Genomic DNA, 21,102 nt, shown 5'->3' with positions numbered 1-21,102 from the left:
GCCCTGAGCATAGGTTGGAAATCTTATTGCAGCAGGAAATTCATTAGTTTTGAAGGACGTTTTTTATCAGAGACCCACAGTGCCTCCCAGAGGCCAAACCTTGGAATAGGTGATGACTGTGTATGTATTACAGGTGTTAGATATGTCTGTGATTCTTGTATTAATTACAAGGTACAGTAATATTGTTACAGAGTAAGAAAGTAAGTAATTTAAAAACATATACTGTATTTCATAAAATAGTTGTGATATAATTTATTTAGAAAGTGCAATATACTTTACAAAAATCCCTCGGTACATTTGGGTAGGAAAAATAATAGGTTTTAGGCAAATTACACTTTTGAAATGGAGTGCCTGGGGTGGAAAAGAACATGAAGTCTGGGGAAAGATGTGTATTCTAAAGATTTAAGTATCTACTGTACAGGTAAAAACAGTTGAACAGAAAAGCAGGTGTTCGTGTGATGTTAATATGGACTAATAAGCACTCTCAAAATTATTCCAGTGTGATTTTTAAAATCATCAGTAACATAAATCAGATACACAGTATATTGTCTACACACAAGAGGTTATAGAAATGACATCGTACAGTATATTTACATTCACAGCCTGAAAAATCAGATAACAATTGCTATTTTTGGCAGTTTTGGCTGACAAGTAAAATTGCTTGGGATCTGCACTCCTCAGGCTTATTGTTCCAGTACTTTTTTCTTGCAGTTTAGATAATGGATGATCTCAGAGCTCTTTTGCCTTTGTCATTGGGACTTTCTGTCTTGCACAGTGTGTATAAGCCTGTGAAAGTCTGAAATGCTTCTGTATTTAATGCCTTCTTTAGCATTGCAGTAGGTAAGTCATTTGCTGGAGTGCACAGAACTTTCAGTCTCTGTGTGGAGAAAGAGAGAACAGTTTGCCATTAATGGCTACAGTATGGTAACTGTGGTAAAATAACAAATCTTCTGAATTATAATCATATTTGCCCCTTATAAACACCAACTTTAAGCAACGGGCAGGTCATAGGCACACAGCATGCCTAAATACTGCATAAAAAGGGTCCAATCCAGACAAGAAAATGTCAGCAAACACCACAAAGGTTTGGGCTTTTTCACACTTTTTTCCAAATGCAAACTTTTTACATAATATACACCTGCATACTTGGGAATATGCACCAACTAGCAACCATAGTTTGGTAGAATTTTAACTGAAAACTGTCAGAAAATATATATTCCGACATACAGTTAAAAGAAGTGACATTCATCTTCGCATTTTCCCAAATTCTCTTCTTTTAATGCAGTGAAACTAAATTGACAATATCAATACACATACTCCGTTATCCTGTTACAGACCCAAAATTGTGGTATTCAGAAACTAAATATACCTTCATGGTTTTTAGTTTCTATCCTCACTCTATTGTCTGATCTACTTTTGTTTGTAAGAGTAACAACATGTGACTGTACCTGTCTCAGTGTTCCTGGAGTGACACTTACAGCATACAGCATCCACAAAGGAACCATAAGTGTTGAAGAGAGAGTGAAAAATCCTCCAATGGCATAGCCCCACCAGGGGTATTCATAAGTGTTATTGAATTTGAGCGGAGTATATTTGACCAAGGAGAAGAGAAATGTGCACTAAAAGAAAACACAAGCAGAGAGAAGACAAGCCATACAAAAACTCAAAATGATCTGATTATTCATTTGTATTACACACAGAAAAGAAAATTCACAATTGGCTACTGTGTATTTTAATTAGTTTAAGAAAAATATACAATGGAAACTTCAGGCAGATTCACACAAGCGTACACAACAGCCATCATAACCTGTTTTCACTATTACTGATGACTTAATGTCAACACTTTGCTGCTGCAGCTCCATCAACCACCAAATCCCCATCTTTCTAGCAAACATGCAATGGCCATGTATGTTTACAGTTCTATAAGACATAATTCATCTGTTTTTAGCAATACAGGAAATGGTCAAGCTTTTTGACCTGAAAAAAAAAAGAAAAATTGAGAATCAACTGAAGTTACATCCCTCAACTGCTGGTTTTAGCTGGCTTTTCTTTTGCCAAGGTAACCTTGACTTCAGATTAAGATTTTTTGCCAAAAAGATCACATATCTAAGTTATCTTACAATCATACAATTAAATATATTTTTACAGGAGAAACAAGCCATTGATGACAGATTCCTTAATCATTCAATTCCAAAAGACATTGAATAGCCTTGAGTTGCAATACAGTACCCCATCAATGGTAGTGTTCTGGTACCATTGATGGTACTGACAAACTTTAGGACAGAAGCCTTTGGCAGCTGTCAAATACACTTGCTTGTTAAGCATGAACAAAGTTACAAGGCATGCCTACATCTCCAATACTTACAGTACAGATAGCTGGTGTGAAGTACTGCCAACAATATTTCATAAAAGGCCACGGTCGATATCCAATCATGTCCTTTATATTATCATACTGACGATCTGCACCTGAAGACAGTAAGTAGTGTTACATTAGCGTTATGGTCATTAAGTGAAATATTCAAACCTAAGAATATTCCCATCAAATTAAAAATGTTCCCAGTGTTGGATCATTTTGTATACAGCTCCTCAAAATTCAGCCTCACATAGATGCTATGATAGGAAACTTTGGGATCTCAACTTTGATTCAAAATAAAATCCCTTAAAATAAAGCAATGTCTACTTGTGAGCCATCACAAGTTACATATGTCAAGGCAGAGGTTAACCAAACCAGTGATGTTTGCCTGTTCTATGTTCATCTTTTTTTATCTCTTTCCTGTCCTGTTAACTTTCTTGTGACCCCTCAGATGTGGGAACCACTGGTTTAACCCTCTGATGTCTAAGGGCATTTTTACATATTTTTTTAAATTTACCTTTTTAAGGTATTTGCATATAACTGATCCCCATGTTTTTCATTTCAAAATATTCAGAACAAACTCAGATTTCCGTATTGACAGACCCAAATTTTTTCTAGAGCAATGTGTAAAGAGATAATTTGGTGCTAAAGCTGAAACGTTGATGTTGGCTTTTTGAAAGTCCTCAAATCTCTTTTGAAAACAAACCTTAACTTATGATGTGTTGTACAAATTATTTCGTTGATTAAAATTAGTTTACCAAAGTCTTAGGTTATACATGATTAAAATAGTAAATAAATGTCTGAAGTGAAATTTAGTAATAATCCTTTTCGAGTAGGAGTTTTGTCAAACATTGTTTGGACGCGCCATTGCGTCTTTCGTCCTCAGAGGGTTAAAAATGACTTGTCTGTACAACATGAGTTTAAAAAGAGGGATCCAGCAGTGGCTTCTTCAAATTGTATCAGGTTGCAAGTAGTCCTTACCATAGACCCATCCAATACAGACAGACTCAAGAACAGCAAAGAGCAGGAGTGTCATCCCACTGCAGGCGTAGTAGTCAAACAGCTGGAAGATATAAAGGCCTCCCTGCAAAGGAGAAAAAACTGACTCCTTCAGTGAAAATGCATCATCCACACTCTTGTGGATGGCCAATATGTTATCGTAAAAGTATTTACCGTATACAGCAGAAAATATATTCAGATTAAAATATACTGTAAATGGAGGCTTAGTTGATTAAAGAAACCAATATCATCACTCACCTCCATGACCATCATAAGGCCAGCAAAGAAACTTCCAACAGAAATGGCAAGAAGAAGGAGTTTACGGCGACAATCGCTTTGAAAGAAGTCGGGATACATGTCCGAGATGGTTGTGACCAGTGCCTCTTGTAATACAAACTATGATGATGAAAGAAATTATTTTGTATTAAAGTGCTCATATTATGCTCATTTTCAGGTTCAAAATTGTATTTAGAGGTTTTACCAAAATAGGTTTACATGATTTAATTTTCAAAAAACATCATATTTTTGTTGTACTGCACATTTCTGCAGATCCTCTTTTCACCCTGTGTGTTGAGCTCTCTGTTTTAGCTACAGAGTGAGGCATCACATTTCTGTTCCATCTTTGTTCAGAGTTGCACATTCTCAGTACCTAGGTAAGGACAACTAGCTAATCAGAAGCAGAGTATGAGGACGTGCCACGCTAGCAGCTGAGCGAGCATTATAACGTGTGTTACAAAGGGCACGTTAATGCACGTTTGTCACTGAAGTAAAGGGTGGACAACAATAGAGCTGTTTGAAGCAGTTTGTGAACAGTGTTTTCTGTTGGAGATGGTAAGTCCCTATAGAGTGGACTTTTGGCTTTTTCACTTCGTAAACCTATAACGTGCACACAAAAAAAGATATACAGTATAACACAATAAAGGAAAGGGAAAAAGCCAAAAAGCATAATATGAGCACTTTAATGCAAGTGTGTCTGAATCTAGCTATTACTTTCCAAACAAACTTGTAGTCCTACCTCACTATCTAATCCTAAAAAGAGGATCATAATGAAGAAGAAAATAGCCCAGAGCTGGGGGAGTGGCATCAGTGCCACAGCACGAGGATAAGCAATGAATGCCAAACCTGGACCTGAAAATGTACATGAAAGAAATTGTCATTTTTTTCTTAAAACATTCAAACACGATCACTCTGGATTTCTGTCATGCATTACAAATCTTCCATACCTGATTCAGCCACCATTGATATATCCACACCTTGCTCCTTAGCCATAAAACCGAGCACAGAAAAAATGGCGAAGCCAGCTACAAAGCTGGTTAAACTGTTTAACAGGCACAGGTAAACACAGTCTCTGTATGGGGATATATAGAAACATTTGTAAACTTGGGCTCTAATCCAAACTACAGTAAGAACTCAATTACATTATGAATTGAGTACAGTTAGTGCTGATGAAAGAAATACAAACCTGTAGCAGTTGTTGCTGTACTTGTTGTAACTTCCTAATGATGTCAGAACACCTGTGCAAACTCCATAGGAGTAGAAAATTTGGCTGCCAGCATCCATCCATACCTGAGGGATTTGAATAAGTTTATGTTCAGTTTGTAAAGATGCATGTGTTTGCCAAGTCGCAAAATGGTGTATTTGCATAATGTTTATTTGTAGTTTAGGTAGTAGTGTTTGTCTGTGTGTTACCCCTTTGTTTAAAAAATGGTCTTATCCACCTTTAGACTATGTTCCCCTTTGTGTTCAGTTTATGTTAAATAGGCATAGCCTGATTTAAGTTCTGTTCAGTTGATATCTTTTATGGGCCCAGAACTGTGTTTTGCATATTTTGAAAATTCATTTTTTGGGTTAATAAAACAACAACATATTTTTGAAAATCCACCTGGGACTCCTCATCCGTGCCAGCATGCTAACATTCCAAACTAAGATACTGAACATAGAACACATACTTGCTAAACGTCAGCATGTTAGCATTGACACTATGAGCATGTTAGCATGCTGTTATTAGCGTTCAGCTTGAAGCACGCTGTACAGCCTCACAGAGCTGCTAACCTATAGCTGCAGACCCTTGGTCTATAGTTATATTCAGGCACTCAAAGCACTTGGTTAAGGTTAGGGAAAGGTCATACCTCCGGATCAGTGAGGCGGGATGGGTCTGGGTAGAGGTAGAACATGATTCCGTCTTTGGCCCCTGGTAATGTAAGACCACGAACAAGCAGCACCACCAGCATAACATACGGAAATGTGGCAGTGAAGTAGACCACCTAAGACAGAACCAACATCTTTTGTGTTACGACATGGTAACTAGCAACAAAGGATTCCAATCACTACAATAAGCTAAACTAGCGTCGGCGCTGCCGGACTAAGACAGTGCATGCACTGAGACAAAAATGCGTTTGCCCACTTATCTAAATCTAGGGGAGACGGTGAATAACCCTATTTCAAAAAACGGATTGCACTGAACCTTTCCTGTGGACTTTACTCCATTCCAGACACAGAAGTAACACAACATCCAGGCAAGAAGAAGACAAAGGGCCAGGTCCCAACGCACATTGCCAATTTTCTCAATGCCACCTGACAGGCCCAAGATTCTCCTCCTGTAAACATGTTTAATGAGGAACATATGGAACCAAAAAACACTGGCTCTCATATGATGCTTTTATTAATGTTACTTACTCCCAAAATTCTACAACCGAAGACGTGCCATTTCCATACAGGTGCAGAGGGGATGTTTGATTGTGACCATGCTCAAAACAGCCATCTTACATGAAAGAATAAAAAAGGTTGTGAAAACTGACTAACAAAGTGAACACATCACACAGTTGTAGCCTATGTGTCATAGCTGAAAAATAAAGTATTGGTACCTGTGTTCCAGCTGTTGTTACAGCTGGCCCATGGAAGCTCAGACCTGAAGGATGAAAACAGGTAGAGAAACGTCCAAGCCAGTATAATGATGTAATACACCCCAGTGTACAAAACAACCACTTGGCTTCCATAACCTAAGCCTGTAGAGAAATAGCAATGTCAAATTGTAATACTATTAAAATCAATATTGTTGTTAGTACTGTACTTAAAACTGGGGAAGGCATTTTATTTTGGGGCAAAGATTCCATAGTAATATTTTAGCATATTGTAATTCAAGTGGCCTGAGAGAAAGTGTTGGGGTTAGGGTTAGATTTTTGCAAATCTAGCCCGTAACGGGAGACTTTGGACAATCACAGGTTATTTCAGCGTTCCTTTTGGCCGTTCTGTGCAGATGTGATGCACCGAGCCAAAGGCTCAGGGCTGCAGTTAATTTAAGGCTAATCTATTAGATAAGAGATTGTATTGGGATCAATGTATATGCTGTACGTACATGAGCGAAATTGTGATACAATGTAGTTTATTGTCCAGGGAGCAGACATTTGTTGCGAAAACAGTCTCCTGCGGTTAGCCTTTAACCTAGCACAAACTTTTGGCTACTTTGCCTTGATAATTTTTCTCACATAGCCTCTGGTATGGCAAAAATTACATTTAAGCATGATTCCTTATCTTTCTATGTTTTTATTAGTGCTTTGCATTTTCTCACAATACTGAAAGAGAGTTTATCTCATTCCCACATGTTGATTCTGATTCTGCTTAACTAACTTGGAGACATCAAATCTGGAGATGAATGCGTATGGGCTTAGTTTGAACAGTACAAGGTCACAGTAAACTATCTTTCTCTGCCTATCCGTTCCTCCCTTGCCAGCTGAGATGTACGGGCATGTGACCTCAGGGTGAAAGTAGGGCACAGGGGATTAGATGAAGTGGCTCCATGATGTCTTTTGAGATTTAGCAATATCTTTATGTTGCCTGTGAGAAATGCAAAGTCATGTTTAGACCAGAACATGTGTGATTGTCACTCCCTTTTTCTTGTTGTGCATATAAGCTCAGTGTTTCTGTTCACTCATTGAAGAAACTTTTCCACGCTGAGCTGATGTGCTTTTTGTGAAATCGTGTTCCTCCTATATATATCTTAATAAAATACAAAAACCTAACTTGGTTTAGTCTTTGACTGTCTTATTTGTTTCACTTTACTAAAACTTTCAAAACCCTGCTGCAAAAGAAACTTCCACTACATATCTTTGTTTGGATGGCAGCAGCCTGCTACAAGGACCAGTGGCTGACACAGTGTAAGAGGTAACGTAAACGTGGCAGACCAGCCAGTAGTGCTAAGCATAGCTCACGGCTGCAGCTAATTCAAGTTTATGTAGCTAGCTAGAGCTTTGTATGTCATCTCACAGTGCTTTGCAAGGAAATCAGGATGGTAATTATCATAGAATCGTCGCTATATAATGGCATCTAGATAAAATTAATGACTAGTACTCATAAAGGTAAGTGCATGAAGTTGGTGTGTGCATATACCCGTGCTAGTGTGATGCAATGTTGCCAACTCTTTTCCAATGAAAGTAGCTAGCACTAGCTCCAAAAGTTGCTAAAAGTCGCCAGATGCATCAATATGCTCATTTGCATAAATCTTTGTGGCTGTGTTGGCTGCCTGCTGCTCACAGCACAAGAGGAAAGGGAGAGAGAGACCCTTGTGCTGTTGGCACAAGACTCTGAGCAACATGCATGGGAATGAATAACAATAGCCTATAATATATCTGATCCCCTGATGGTCTGTTCATTAGTGCTTTTATTAGTGCATTACTGTGCTTATGCAACAACATTTATTAGCTGTTACACAGAATATTCTTATTGATAAAAATAAACTGGCACTATGAAGACTCACCTTCAAAAAGAGGGCAGATTTTCCTCCAACATGTTATTCCACCCTGACTGGTGTACTGGCCCAAAGATGTCTCCAGGAAGAAGAGTGGGATGCCACAGGTAAACAAAAACAAAACATAAGGTATGAAGAAAACCCCTTTAAAATAAAAAAGAAATATATTGTTAAATTTCTGCACACTCAATAATGACTTGTAAAAAACTATATAGGCAGTGAGAAGAAACAGGTGTATCATAGCTACAATATGTACAATATGTTGTAGATGATGTACACCTGGCCACAACAACAAAGATGTACCTCCTCCATTTTTGTAGCAAAGGTATGGAAACCTCCAGACGTTTCCCAGACCGACAATGTGTCCGGCTACTGCCAGGATGAACTCAATCTTGTTGCCCCACTGGTCCCTCTCCTGAAGTTTGGGTTGAGTGTGTCCTGCTCTGGTCCATAGGGCCATCACAGTCTGTTTCACCTGTGAGTTTTGTCTTTGGTCCATTTCAACCTTTAGTAAGAAGTGAATTAGTGTATGTCAGTGTGCTATACAGTAGATGACATGAAGCTGTTGTAAGGCTATTTCAAGTACTGTACACAAAGATACTTTTCCGTACTCTCTGGTGGCAGTAGAGGAAAAGCCAGGATATCACGAAAGTTAGTAGGATTGGCTATTTCGACTATGGAGCCACATTAAAACAATTTTGAATATAAATTGATCAAATGTGCCAGTGTTGCCAGTCTAATTTTCAACTGTTGTCCCTTGGCCGGATGTTAAATTAGTAATTAAAACAACAATAAAATGCATGTAAATTTGTAAAATTAGAAACGGAGAAAGCAAAACACAAACAGCTGAGTAAGGCAAGCATTGTGCAAAGTAGGACATGTAAAATGCAGGCAATTAAAACAAAACAATGTCAATCAGACAATCAGGACTCACAGCTGAAACATGATATTCTATTGACAATGCTATCAAACTTATGTCTTGTCGGGAAATATCACATATAAGGCTAGAGTGCTTTAGATCACACCTAATTTCCGTATTTTCTATGTTAAACGACAATGTCGCTTTGACTCTAGATAGTAACCAAGAAGAAAGCCATTAAGACCTCTCACATAATTGGTACAATATTTTGTAATAAAACATTCTTAACATAAAAAAACATAAAATCTCATTACATTACAGAAGACAAGAAGGGATGCACTCTGCCAAGCAAATGAGAGCAGTCAAGGCAACCATGCAGTGACTGATGGCAGGTTTGGTTGCTTTTTAGCCAAGTTTTAAGATTATATACAAAAGAATGGTAAGAGTCGCTATATCGTATATTTAACTGATTCAAAGGTTCCCATTAATACCTTAAATAACAGCAAAACATAAGCTAAACTTTAATATAATAAAATCTAATCTAATATAAAATGAGTCAAATAAATTTAAACCTGAAAGATGCACACTTTGCCTTGAGCAGTTGAAGCGTTTCCTCCTCTTACAGTACTGTTGTTTTCTGAAATACAACACCAGCAGGTCTTCCATTCTTGAGTGAAATGGGTTTCAGTGAGGAGTGGCCACTGAGACTAACTTAACCAGTCTTTTCTTTAGAAACACACACACACACACACATATATGCACACAAGCACGCATGCACACACACACACACACACACACACACACACACACACACACACAATAAATAAACACACACACACACACACACACACACACATAGCTTAGCATCAATGTTGGTTATCTGTTTTCCAGATAAACAGATAACAAGCTTTATCTTGGAAATATAGGCTTACATGCAGTACATTTGTTTCCCTCTTGTTGTTTTTTTACATTTGAAAGAGATGGGTCATATCAAAAAATCACATTTCCAGTTAGTTTCCATGAATCAATAGAACCCTGGAAAACACTGGACTAATCTAAAATTAACAGTAGCCACCTCGATCAGCTGCTCGAAAAAAGTGAAGTTTTGACAATCTAATGACGTCATTCAAACTATATCACAATTATAAGGAATGAGTTCTTTTGCTTTTGATACTTTAAGTACATTTAGCTACGTCTTTACTTTTACTTAAGTAGGATTTTGAATGAAGGACTTCTACTTGTAATGGGTTATTTTAACACTGAACATGGTATTGGTAAGTAAGTAAAGGATCGTATTACCTCTCCCAACAATGATTTAACACAGTAAGTTAGCAGACAGATTCCTATTTACAAATCTAGCAGACATAAGTGATGCTAAAACACTGCATATGCTTTAGGTTTATGGCCTTGGAAAGTTGACATAGTATATAAGTCAGCAAACATAGAAAAGAATTCTATGTGTAGATCTAGCAGACATGAGTGATGCCAGAAGTATCAACAAGTATCATTACGCATAGGCGATTTCATATATGACTGAAAAATGGAAGAATAACAGATTTAGGGGTGGTCTCCCCTTGTTGTTCTCTCTCTCTCTCCCTCTCCCTGTCTACCTCCACCTTCCCATTTTGATCTGTCCTTTCTTGTCTAATGATGAAAAAAATATATAAATTTTATCAAGCTGCTTAAAAGCAAACTAAACAGTTTACTTAAGTAAACTATTACATGTGAGCAATTTAAACTCACACAGGTGATTTCGGAGCATCGACGATCATCACCATGGCTGTTTTTGCTGCAACTCTGTCTTTGTACCTTGTTTGCGTTTTTGTCCCCTTTGTTTTGTTGGTTGTCGCTATCTTATATAACCTCTTTTAGATGTTTATGTGTTCCTGTACTTGTCTTATAGTAATTTGTTCTGTTATCACTTCATTACACAATAAAATTAATAAATAAATAAAGTGTCCCACTTAATAAAAAGAATCAATAGTAATATTTCTAATATTTGGTTGTTTTTTTTGACTCAGTTGCTACAATGCTGCATTGTGCAGCAGTGCCGCTTTATTTCACATAAATGTATTTTCACAAAGTTCTGTTTTAAGCTACACTTTCAACTGAGGCTTAAGGCCCCGTCCACACGTACCAAAACGATCTTTTTTTTACCCGTCTTCCCTGGATTCGTTTCAAGAAAAGTTGCGTCCAAACGAATCCACTTGTAAATGACTCAACACGCTAATTCATATTCCAGGCCTATAGGCGGCGCTGTTTCTGCTACAGAAATTCACCAAAAACGGAGAAGAAGAGCATAGTCACTTCTACTTCTTATCATAACATGACTAGCTAGATTATAACGTTCTCTTAATACATCCGTGGACTATAATAAAATTTTTACCACTGCTCATCTTATAAAGGCTGCCGCAAGAAAACGTGTCTTTGTTTACATTGTATAATGTGCTGTTGGATTGCCTTTTATTTTGCATGATTGCAGCGCGCTAGTAGCGAGCTAACGTTAGCGCGCTAACGTTAGCGCGCTAACGTTAGCTAGCTCTGACATCGGCAGTCAAACAAACATCAATGATCCATGAATGACGTTGGCTACATAACGTTAGCAATATATCTTGTGTCGAATCCAGAGGGAAGGGTCAGGGAGCAGAGACACAGTATTTAGATGAAGTGAGCTGGTGTAACCATGGAGATGGGACATGCTCGCTTAGCTTCAACGCAGTTGTGTGCGTCAGCGGCCGTGGGAGAGGTTGTAAAAGAGGGGTGTGGCGATGACATCATCGATACGGATCCGTATTCACCATCCATACGAAGCCAAACGAGAGCCGTTTTCAGATTTTTTCACCCTGAGACCAGGTTTAAGCGTTTTCAAAGGCAAGCGTTTGCAGGATTCGTCTGGACGGTCGGCCCAAACGATGCAAAACGTAATGCGTTTGCACAAAAACGTTTCCCGCGTGTGATGTATGGGAATTGTTAGTTGTTTGCCACTGTTAGGTATCTATGTATAATATATATAAAAATTAGTCGTTTCTTTCAATAAAATAATGTGGATGGCCCCTTAGACATGTTTTTAAAGGCTTAGACAGGTTTTCCCTCTCTTCATTCGTGTCACTTTGCATAACAAGGGGAACAAAAGCAGCTAAGCAGAGGATCAGATTTCCCGCCTTCTTCAGTCTCTTTGCTCTCCCAGAAAATAAACTAGTCATTTTTATTTGGTATCTGGTGGTCTTGTGGAGTCTAGTGGTAAAATAAAAGGCTATTTCAGATATCTTCCTTATTTTATAGTGATGCTGCTGGGTGCTTCGTAATACTGTTTGAGTTTCATGAAGAAGTTAAAGCAATGATGATGCTAATACACTGGTTAGCACTGTTTTCAGTGCTAACCAGTCACAATCGCAATAAGACGTTTTTGACCTTTAATGTGTATACAGGCTTTGCAAATAAGGTGGGTTTTCACTCCAAATTGTCCGTTGAGAATATGTTCTGTGAATTTCCTTGCCTTTTTCCCAGTGCATTCTGGGATAAATATGTCTATTTTTTCCAGTGCCCATTATTGCGTTAAGAAAACCACTGTTCTACTGTCACTGCTAAGAGTAACAATAATAAAGTATATAGCGCTTTTGTGAACAAGATTGTAAAACAAAATTAAACATACATATATGCACACAAATATACTGTCCGATGGGGTTAATGTAGGAATTAACAAAGACATTGAAAAAGCTGCAGGGTTTGCCACAAAAACATGGACCAAGCTGAAATCTGTTATCTAAACTCTTAGCTCTTCTTACACCCACTACATACTCTTCCTTTGCATTATGCAATGTTTTAAAACAGATCAGAAACATATGGATCAGACTAAACTCCAGTCTAAGACCCAGAACTAAATCATTCAGGTTATACTGTATGTTCTGTGTCAGCAAGTTAGCTTAGTTTTATGGCCCGAACTGTTAATGTGTTTTTTTTTTAAGTAATATTTAAACTGCCCATAGCACAATGGTCCTGATGTATAGTGGATGTTTGCTGGAAATCTTGCAGGTGAGTCATCCATTATTTTAACAGAGAAATTGAAATTACCACAGGTGTGCCATGGCCTCTTCGAGTCGAGGAAGATAGATCTGTGTTGTTGCAATTAAAGACTGGAAGGTGCTTGTGTGTGCCTGTGTTTATTTCTACACCATCTGGGGAAAAAATGTGAAAAAGTGACACTGGATCAGGATTGTTCCTGTCCTTCAATTTGAAACACTTTTTGAAACAAAATATAGTATACATAATCTAAATATAATGATTATGACACACACACACACACACACACACACACACGCACACAGAACAGAACACACAAAAACAGCAGATAATGTGCCATGTTCTGGTTCTATGTGACATCACTAACTGTAACATTCCATAGAACATGTTTATGCACAACTGTAGAACCCGGCACCTGTCAGTCACAAACACACTGAAAGAAAGTATTCACAGTTGTTTCTACTTGTGGAGAATTTAGTTGTGTTTTTTGGGAAGTGATGGAGAATCGAGAATCGTCAAAAATCTTCCATCAATTTAGGAAGTGGACACAGAGGAATGCCGATGATGGTGATGTAAGGAACCAATTTTACCATCTCTCCTTATACATAAAAGTATTAGATGTATACAGAGCAGTTGATTGGTATCTTAGAAAAGTATTCTCATCTTTTCAAGAACTGAGTCAAACCAGATCAACTCAATTGTATTTTGTTGTACTTTATTTCCACAGCAAACTGGGAGCCAGTATAGACAGGAGAACCCTCATGGCTTTACCAGTGAGTCCAGGATCCTGGACATACAGAGGGCTGAGAGGGCGGCGTTAACTCAAAGCGCAGAAAGGCTGTGCACTGCAGAGAAAGCCCGAAATGATGCTGTTCTAGAGAGACTGGGACTAACCGTTTATGACATCACCCTGCCTTCACCTCGACCAGCTTTTCCCAGAGGAAGCACAAACTCTTCTCACCAAGTAAGGAAAATCAGCTCCATTTTAGATGTATCTTGTTTGAACGTGGAGAACATTGACAGAGACCAGAGGAGTCCTGAAAGTGTGGATGAGGAGGAGAAGGACTCCTTCTGGGACAAGGTGCTTCTTGGCAGTCGGATGCCTGCACTTGCATGTAAGGCAGACATAGACAGGAGACCAACTGATTCAAGCAGTTCTGTAAACAGCCTCAGCCCTGTAGATACTCACACACCAAGTGAGCTGAGGGCCATTTGTCTGATTGAGGATACATTCAGACTAACTCCTCCGCCTCAAACAGTTCCACTGTCCAGGAAAAGAGTGTCTCGTCTGCCTGTCTTTACTACCAAACTCAGTGGAGCAGGTCAGTTACTCTAAATACATACTGTTGAATGAGGATGTCTGTCTTTGTGGGAACCCCTGCTATTTCTTCTAGGTGTCACACAACATGGGGGATTCCTTTGCTCGAACATTTGGATACAACACCTGCATTCAAATTTTACCTTGAGTAAAAGTACAGAAATTTAAGTTACGCCTATTTTGCCATTAATCTCAACAGACAAGGAAGTAGCCGATGGGTTAACAATAAAATCGAGGCGTTTGTGGAAAAACTGGAGCACTTCAAGCTCCACTCTGCCCCTTCACCTCAACCTCCCGCGGCTCCCGTGAAGAGGGCCCCTGCAGCGTTTCCCAAGAGGACCCCTGTGGTGACAACTTTGGCACCAAGAGTTACCCACACCAAGAAAAGGGGAACTCGATCTGGGACGTTTCTCCACCCTGCAAAAGCTGTCAGTGGAGCAGGTAAGTTAATCTATACACATCCTGAATAATTGTAGTGAAAGCTGTCACCTTTATACATGGACTTGTTATAGTTCTTTGTAAAGAATTATAGTGGCAATACAATGCTTTCAATGAGTATGTTGCTGTACCAGACAAGAAGGCAGCCACTGACTGCAGCCTTCAGACTGCAAATGTTCAAATGGTTGAGCTGCAGCCATTGACCAACCCTGTGGAGAGACTGTCTGTCTGCTTCAAGCTGCTCTCCTCAGACGACTGGTAAGACGCTAGAGAGCGAATACTTAAGTATAGGACTCTTAAGTCCAGGTCCTTACGTTGCAACTAGTTAGTTTGATATTAAACCTGTCAATTTGATATTAATACACTGCCAAAAGCTATTTCATTGAACTTTAGTTAGGAGCCAGTAAATGTTGTTATCAGTTGGAGCAACATCTTCATATAGCGTTAAATTGCACCTAATTATGCTTTACAATTAAAGTTGCAGTGGAAGTTTGAACTGGAAGTGTGTTAGGGAAAGTTTATTTTGTTTCAAATAAACCAATGCAGAGGTGTGTGTGTGTGGGAATTTTCTTTGGAAATGGATCTTTGGGGGAATTAATTCCCTGCACCACAAAGAAGACAAAGCAAGTGGTGTGCGTGTTGCTTTCTACTCATCCAGTGCTGTTACCATAATTCTTGTTATGTAAACTTACAGGATGAAGAAAATCGTCGGCTTGAAAACAATTCAAGCTCTGGCACAGCACCATTCAAAAACCCTGAAGACCAAACTCCATGAAGTGTGTCTGGTTCTTATTGAGGAGGTATTGAACACACTTTTCTCTTTGTATCTATCGCAGTTCATTTTTGCCAACATGTGCCTACAGTCTAGACTGATGATGTTCATTTTTACTATAAAGGTGAATAGCCGACGCTCAGCTTTGGCCTGTGCGGCTATTAAGACCTTAGCTGAGCTATATGTTGACCTCCAAAAGGCCATGGACCCAGAGGTAGAAGGAACAGGCCGAGCTGTGCTGCTGAAACTGGTACAGACTACAAATGCCTTTATTCAGATTAGATGCCATGGTGGAAAACTGCAGTCATGGGAGGATCGTGATCACTCTGTTGAACACAGGGCTGAGGTAAGAGGAGAAAAGAAGCAGCATTAATTTTATCAGCAGAAGCGTTGAATTGGAACAGTCACTTGATATGTTTGTCTCGTATTCCCCTGTCTTTGTCCATCCTCAGCCACCGTTGTGCTGCAGTAAGAGGGAACATGGCACAACACCTGCACCGGCTGGCTGAAAGCCTTGGAGCGGCTCGCATCTTGACAGCAGGAAGGAGCTTCAACAAGCGCTTCCTTACTGCTATCTCTAAAATGTGTGTGGATGCTGCACCAGAAGTGAGGTAGGATAGTGTACAATATTTGCACATTTTATGCATCTGAACATTGTGCTAAATGAGAAACATATTCCTCCACAGGCATCATGGACATACAATCCTCCAGGAACTGGCTCTCAACTTTTTCCAGAAAAAGAAAGACAATTAATGGATAAGTTCTTAAAGGCGGTCACACATTGACAGATCTGCAATCCTAAATATATATTGCTATTCAAATTGTTATTGTTGCTAATGTTTCATGAACAAATTCACTGTCTTTTTAAAAAGTCTTGGAAAAATGCTTTTTGAGTTGGCTTAAAAATAAAATGCAGTACTGAGAATACAATACAAACCACACACAAACACAGACACACACACACACACACACACACACACACACACAAACAATGGACGATTACTAATAACTTAATAGGCCTAAGTAAAGTGGGATAGGATGCAAATTTAACGTGGATTCATGTGAATGTTGAAAGTGAATGTCAAAGTTCCTGATTAAACTGCTATGGTTTCTTTGTGGTGCAGATATGATACAAAATGTAATGCAATGGAATGATGGTAGAAAAAGTCAGAATCAGGCAGATAATGACTTTTTTTTCATTCAGAAGACAATCCTAAGGTCAAACTCATAGCATAAAGGCTTGAACACTGCTACAAATGCTGCAAAATAATGACGTCGTTAGGCCTATTTAGGGGGGTAGTGGGGCAGATAAGGGGGGAAATCGTTCACAAGTGGATACAAGCACCAAATTTGGTGTGGTTATCCCTCTGGGGCCAATAATTTGAAAAATAACGTTAGCCACTTGATTTTTCAAAATGGCCGCCATTTTCCAAGATGGCCCGCCATTTCCAGCATTGGAAAACACATATCTTGCAACATAATTTTAATCATGGGACATATTTCAAGGTTTTTACCTTTGAATCCTATGTTCTTGACTATAGAGATGTCACATACATATCTATTTTGTGTTTAGAGTCTTTTTGTGGTATTTATAGTAAATAATGTGAAAAAACATGCATAAAACATGACATAATTCCAAGAAATTATTATGAAGTATGCCAAAGTACGTGAGGATTTATGTTATTTCCTTTTTTATGTTCATTGTATTTATCTGGGTGATTATATTCATGTTCATTAAAGACAACATTGCTAGTCCTGGCACTTACAGCTGCACAGTGCTGTACAGGTAAAGCTGCTTACACATATAGCCGACGGCTGACCGTTGACAGAAAAGCCAGTCGAAATGATCAGTCTCCCTGTGTTGGTCCAAAAACTGCCACAGAACGCACCAAAAAGACGAGACGAGACGTAATACATTTCTATAACAGCAGGCGGAGCTAATCTGTATTGTTGCCCAAGTAATGAAAACCGGCAGCTGATTGGACGAACGCGTCACATGGGTTTGTTTTCTCCGGAAATTCAAAGACAGACTGTCATGGCAGCCATTCAGAATACCATCTCATATTGTACTAAAATAGTTCACCGAAACATGTTTCTGAAAACATTTGAAGAGAGAAATAGGCCGTGTGTGTGTGTGTGTGTGTGTGTTTGTGTGTGTTTGTGTGTGTGTGCAGTTCCTGAATCTGTCTTCATTTCAGATCAACAGTTCAGCTCAGTTTAAAAGATTTTCGTCAGATTTTGAGAGACTCTAGTCACCTCATTCCGCTCCCCATTTCTGGGTGAGTCCCGACTGCCCTTTCGCCGACTGAACATGTCAGGTCGGCCAAAATTAACGCCGACAGCCCCCCAGACTGACGACAGCACGGGACACACCGAACAGATTTGAGTCACTGACCTCGCCAGACTGTCCAACGGCCGATAATCAGCCGTATGTGTCAGCACCTTAAGACCAAAGTGATAGCATTTACATCTTCCACGGCATTCTGCTTTGCATCCACATTTGGTCAGTTGCTGACAGCTCTCTACAATTGGTGATAGCTCTGTCCAGAAGATCTGCCATAGATCACCTTTCTTGGTCCATCCCCACTCAGAAGGAATCCGTATTTCTGGCTGGCATACAGTTGCTTGACTCCAGACGCAGCCTGCCTGGTAGGCTGAATACTTTACATGCTGCAGCAATGCTGCTTGAGTAGGAGGAATGGCTTCATATAGCCTTTGCTTTCTGGCAAATAAGTCCAACCTGGCTTCCTCTACTCCTCCTGCTTCGCTGGATCTGTTTTTTATCCTTTATGTCAATGCCATTTAATAAGACATACATCATGACCACAAACTTTTCTAAAATCTTCAGGTCGCTGTCATTAGTGTTGGGCGGTATACCAATTTGTACCGTATACCGGTATTAATTTCCAATATGATATGAATTTTTTATATACCGTAATACCGATGCATTGCCGCAGAGAGCGCTACAGTCAAAGTAATTTGCGAGTGAATTGAGAACGCGACCCCTGTTAACTCACTCATGGTAGTAACTTTATAACACAACAATTATTAACCCACAACTAACTCTCTTTAACAGGATAAAACACCATAACACACAACTATTTGTGACTTAAACTATTTCTAACACTAATAATTTTACATTTACAAATTTACACTGCCGAACAGCATGCTGGGTAACATTATAGCTGCTAGCTAGCTAGGTAGTATAATAGTCCATTAAGCTGGGAGAGGCTCCGGTTGCTACTACACATTCAAGAACCAAGAAGAAAGTTAGGGGATGAAGAAAGAACGGAGATACGCCAGAACAACGTGTGCTCAAGAGAGGAGCCGTCTGTTGTTTCCAAGTTTTTTGTTTCTGAAAAATCAGACATAATTTAGCCACTGTTGTTACCCGTCGCTCTAACATTACTTGGTTACTCGGCCGTGCGAATGTTAAAGACATGTCACTTCAAGCATGCAGCGAAGCAACATTATGAACGCAATCCCCGCTTGACCGTTGAGAAAGACGTCCTCCTTCAGCACCTTTTTCTTCAAAGAACTGACAGAGACTCGTTTCTGATGGAAGAAGTTCATGCAGTTCTTCTTGATTGGCTCATAAAGTTTGGGTTCTTCTTATTCAAGTCCTTTTATGAACTGTTGGAACCGGGTTTTGCATCTCTCATAGTGCGTATGAATCAATGCAACTGCACTTGGGTTTGCAATATCCTTTGTGTCTAGTGAAAACAGATCCTGGCTCTCTTCCTTGAAAGGATTGCCCATATCGTTCATGACACTGTTGCTTGTTGATTTTATCAAGAAACAACACTTGAGCTCGTTTGGTCTGCTCATGGTGGCTGGTTTGTTCTGTGCCTTCTTTGGCTCCAGATGCTAGTGATGGTCAATCGAAGCTGCAACCGTGTCTTTACTTTCTGAACTCACTAGATGGCGCTCTCTGTTCAACAAAGGGTTTGAAAACCCATTGAATTGCCATTCATTTAACCTTTTCTTTGAACAGAGAGCGCCATCTAGTGAGCTCAGAAAGTAAAGACACTGGTTCGCGAAGCTTCATTTGACCATCACTACCAGATGCTGCATCATACTGCAAAACCAAGCAGCTGATTTTAGGACCAGATACCATCCACCTTCCTAGGGCTGATGGATCTTCAGTCAGACCTATTGCACCCCCACTTCCCTTTATGACAGCATTGGCCGTGTTTACATTGGCGTCGGGTAGAATATACACAGCCGTGACGATCACTACTGTTAGCTCTCTCGGTAGAAAAAAAAGGCAGACATATACTCAAGGTCAGGGGAACAGTGTTTATCTATAATTGTCCCATTATTACACCAGTTCTCATGCACGTACGTACATACATAGCCCCCCTCCTCTGCTCTTACCGAAGTCCTCAGTCCTGCCCAGGTGAGACAGAGTGCAACCTGCTAGCTGCATGCTAGCATCGGGTATCCCCAGGTGAAGCCAGGTTTCAGTGATAATCAAAACACAACAGTCACGAACATAGCGATTTCCAGCGAGTTATAATTGCAAGTCGTCCATTTTATGTACCAGGGATCTGGCATTGGAGAGATACAGGCTCAGTAGAGGTGGCTTGTGTGGTTGTTTTCTTAGCCTTAGCATAACCAGCGGTCTCGCTATGTCGTCTGGGATGTTGTGCATATAATGAAAGACACTCAAAATAGATATCTGGTGCTGGTCACCAATGTCCAAAAGGTTCTAGCGGGTGTAGCGGATGTTCGCAGAAAACAAGCAAGAAAGAAGACCGTGGATTGTTGTGGATAGCATGCAGCTAGCAAGTCACACTCTGCACCCTTGTGAATTGAATTACATTATTTTACATTTAGAAGGTAGGCTACATGCTTTAAAACACTTTAACTTGGAAAACATTACTCTTTTTTTCAAATATCCCACAAAGTCACCTGAAATTCCTTAAAATTTCATAATTTTATGATTGACATCCACATCATTAGATCTCACCATTAGAGTTAACTAATGATATAAATAGTTTATGATGTTGAATATTGGCTCATTGTAATTCTTGACCATCAAAACATAAGGGTAAATATCACCTCTCGTGATTTATCATGTTTGGTTCAAGAGATATGATGGAAAATACATAATTTGGTTATGGCGGAATCCAAAATGGCCGCCACAGCTGTCTAGAAGCCTTCATTTATGTTGTGTGTGGTATCATTGTAATCGTTGACCATCAAAACATAGGGCTAGACATCATCCTTTATGCAGTTGAATGTTTTGTTCAGGAGATATCATGCAAAATACATAATTTGGCTATGGCGGAAAGTAAAATGGCCGCCGCGGCTGACATGATGTTTTTTTGCGATGGCTAACGTACGTTTTTGAAAGAGCACTATCCACTGAGTAATTGTGCCAATTTTGGTGCTTGTATCCACAAGTGAACGATTTCCCTAAAAAATGGCACTTATCTGCTCCACTAGGGTGCAGCTACCCTAAAATGTTCCTAAGCCCCCCTAAATAATAATAAGAACAACAATAATAATTTGGTTTCTTTATACAAAGCACTCTGTATCACTATCTACAGTGAATCAATCTTCCTTCGCCATTCATCTGTATGTGTCGGTGTGT

The 21,102-nt window shown here is 39.4% G+C and overlaps 1 protein-coding gene and 1 pseudogene across 1 annotated transcript; one reads left to right on the top strand and one right to left on the bottom strand.

Annotated features, from left to right (window-relative positions):
• Positions 1-271: 271 nt before the first annotated feature.
• On the bottom strand, positions 272-9,563 carry LOC120557639 (sodium- and chloride-dependent GABA transporter 2-like). The gene is made up of 15 exons (XM_039798168.1): positions 9,528-9,563; positions 8,400-8,601; positions 8,106-8,240; positions 6,217-6,357; positions 6,029-6,113; positions 5,817-5,949; positions 5,482-5,616; positions 4,815-4,918; positions 4,576-4,670; positions 4,368-4,480; positions 3,611-3,748; positions 3,335-3,437; positions 2,366-2,466; positions 1,449-1,619; positions 272-877 (listed from the first exon to the last, which is right to left on the bottom strand). The coding sequence occupies exons 2-15, from the start codon at positions 8,593-8,595 to the stop codon at positions 713-715; spliced, it is 1,815 nt and encodes a 604-aa protein (XP_039654102.1). The 5' UTR covers positions 8,596-8,601; positions 9,528-9,563; the 3' UTR covers positions 272-712.
• Positions 9,564-12,945: 3,382 nt separating this feature from the next.
• On the top strand, positions 12,946-16,256 carry LOC120556729 (annotated as a pseudogene).
• Positions 16,257-21,102: the final 4,846 nt, after the last annotated feature.

The sequence above is a fragment of the Perca fluviatilis genome, chromosome 4, assembly GCF_010015445.1.
Source record: "Perca fluviatilis chromosome 4, GENO_Pfluv_1.0, whole genome shotgun sequence".
Taxonomy (NCBI): domain Eukaryota; kingdom Metazoa; phylum Chordata; class Actinopteri; order Perciformes; family Percidae; genus Perca; species Perca fluviatilis.
This window is presented reverse-complemented; position numbering and strand designations above follow the sequence as displayed.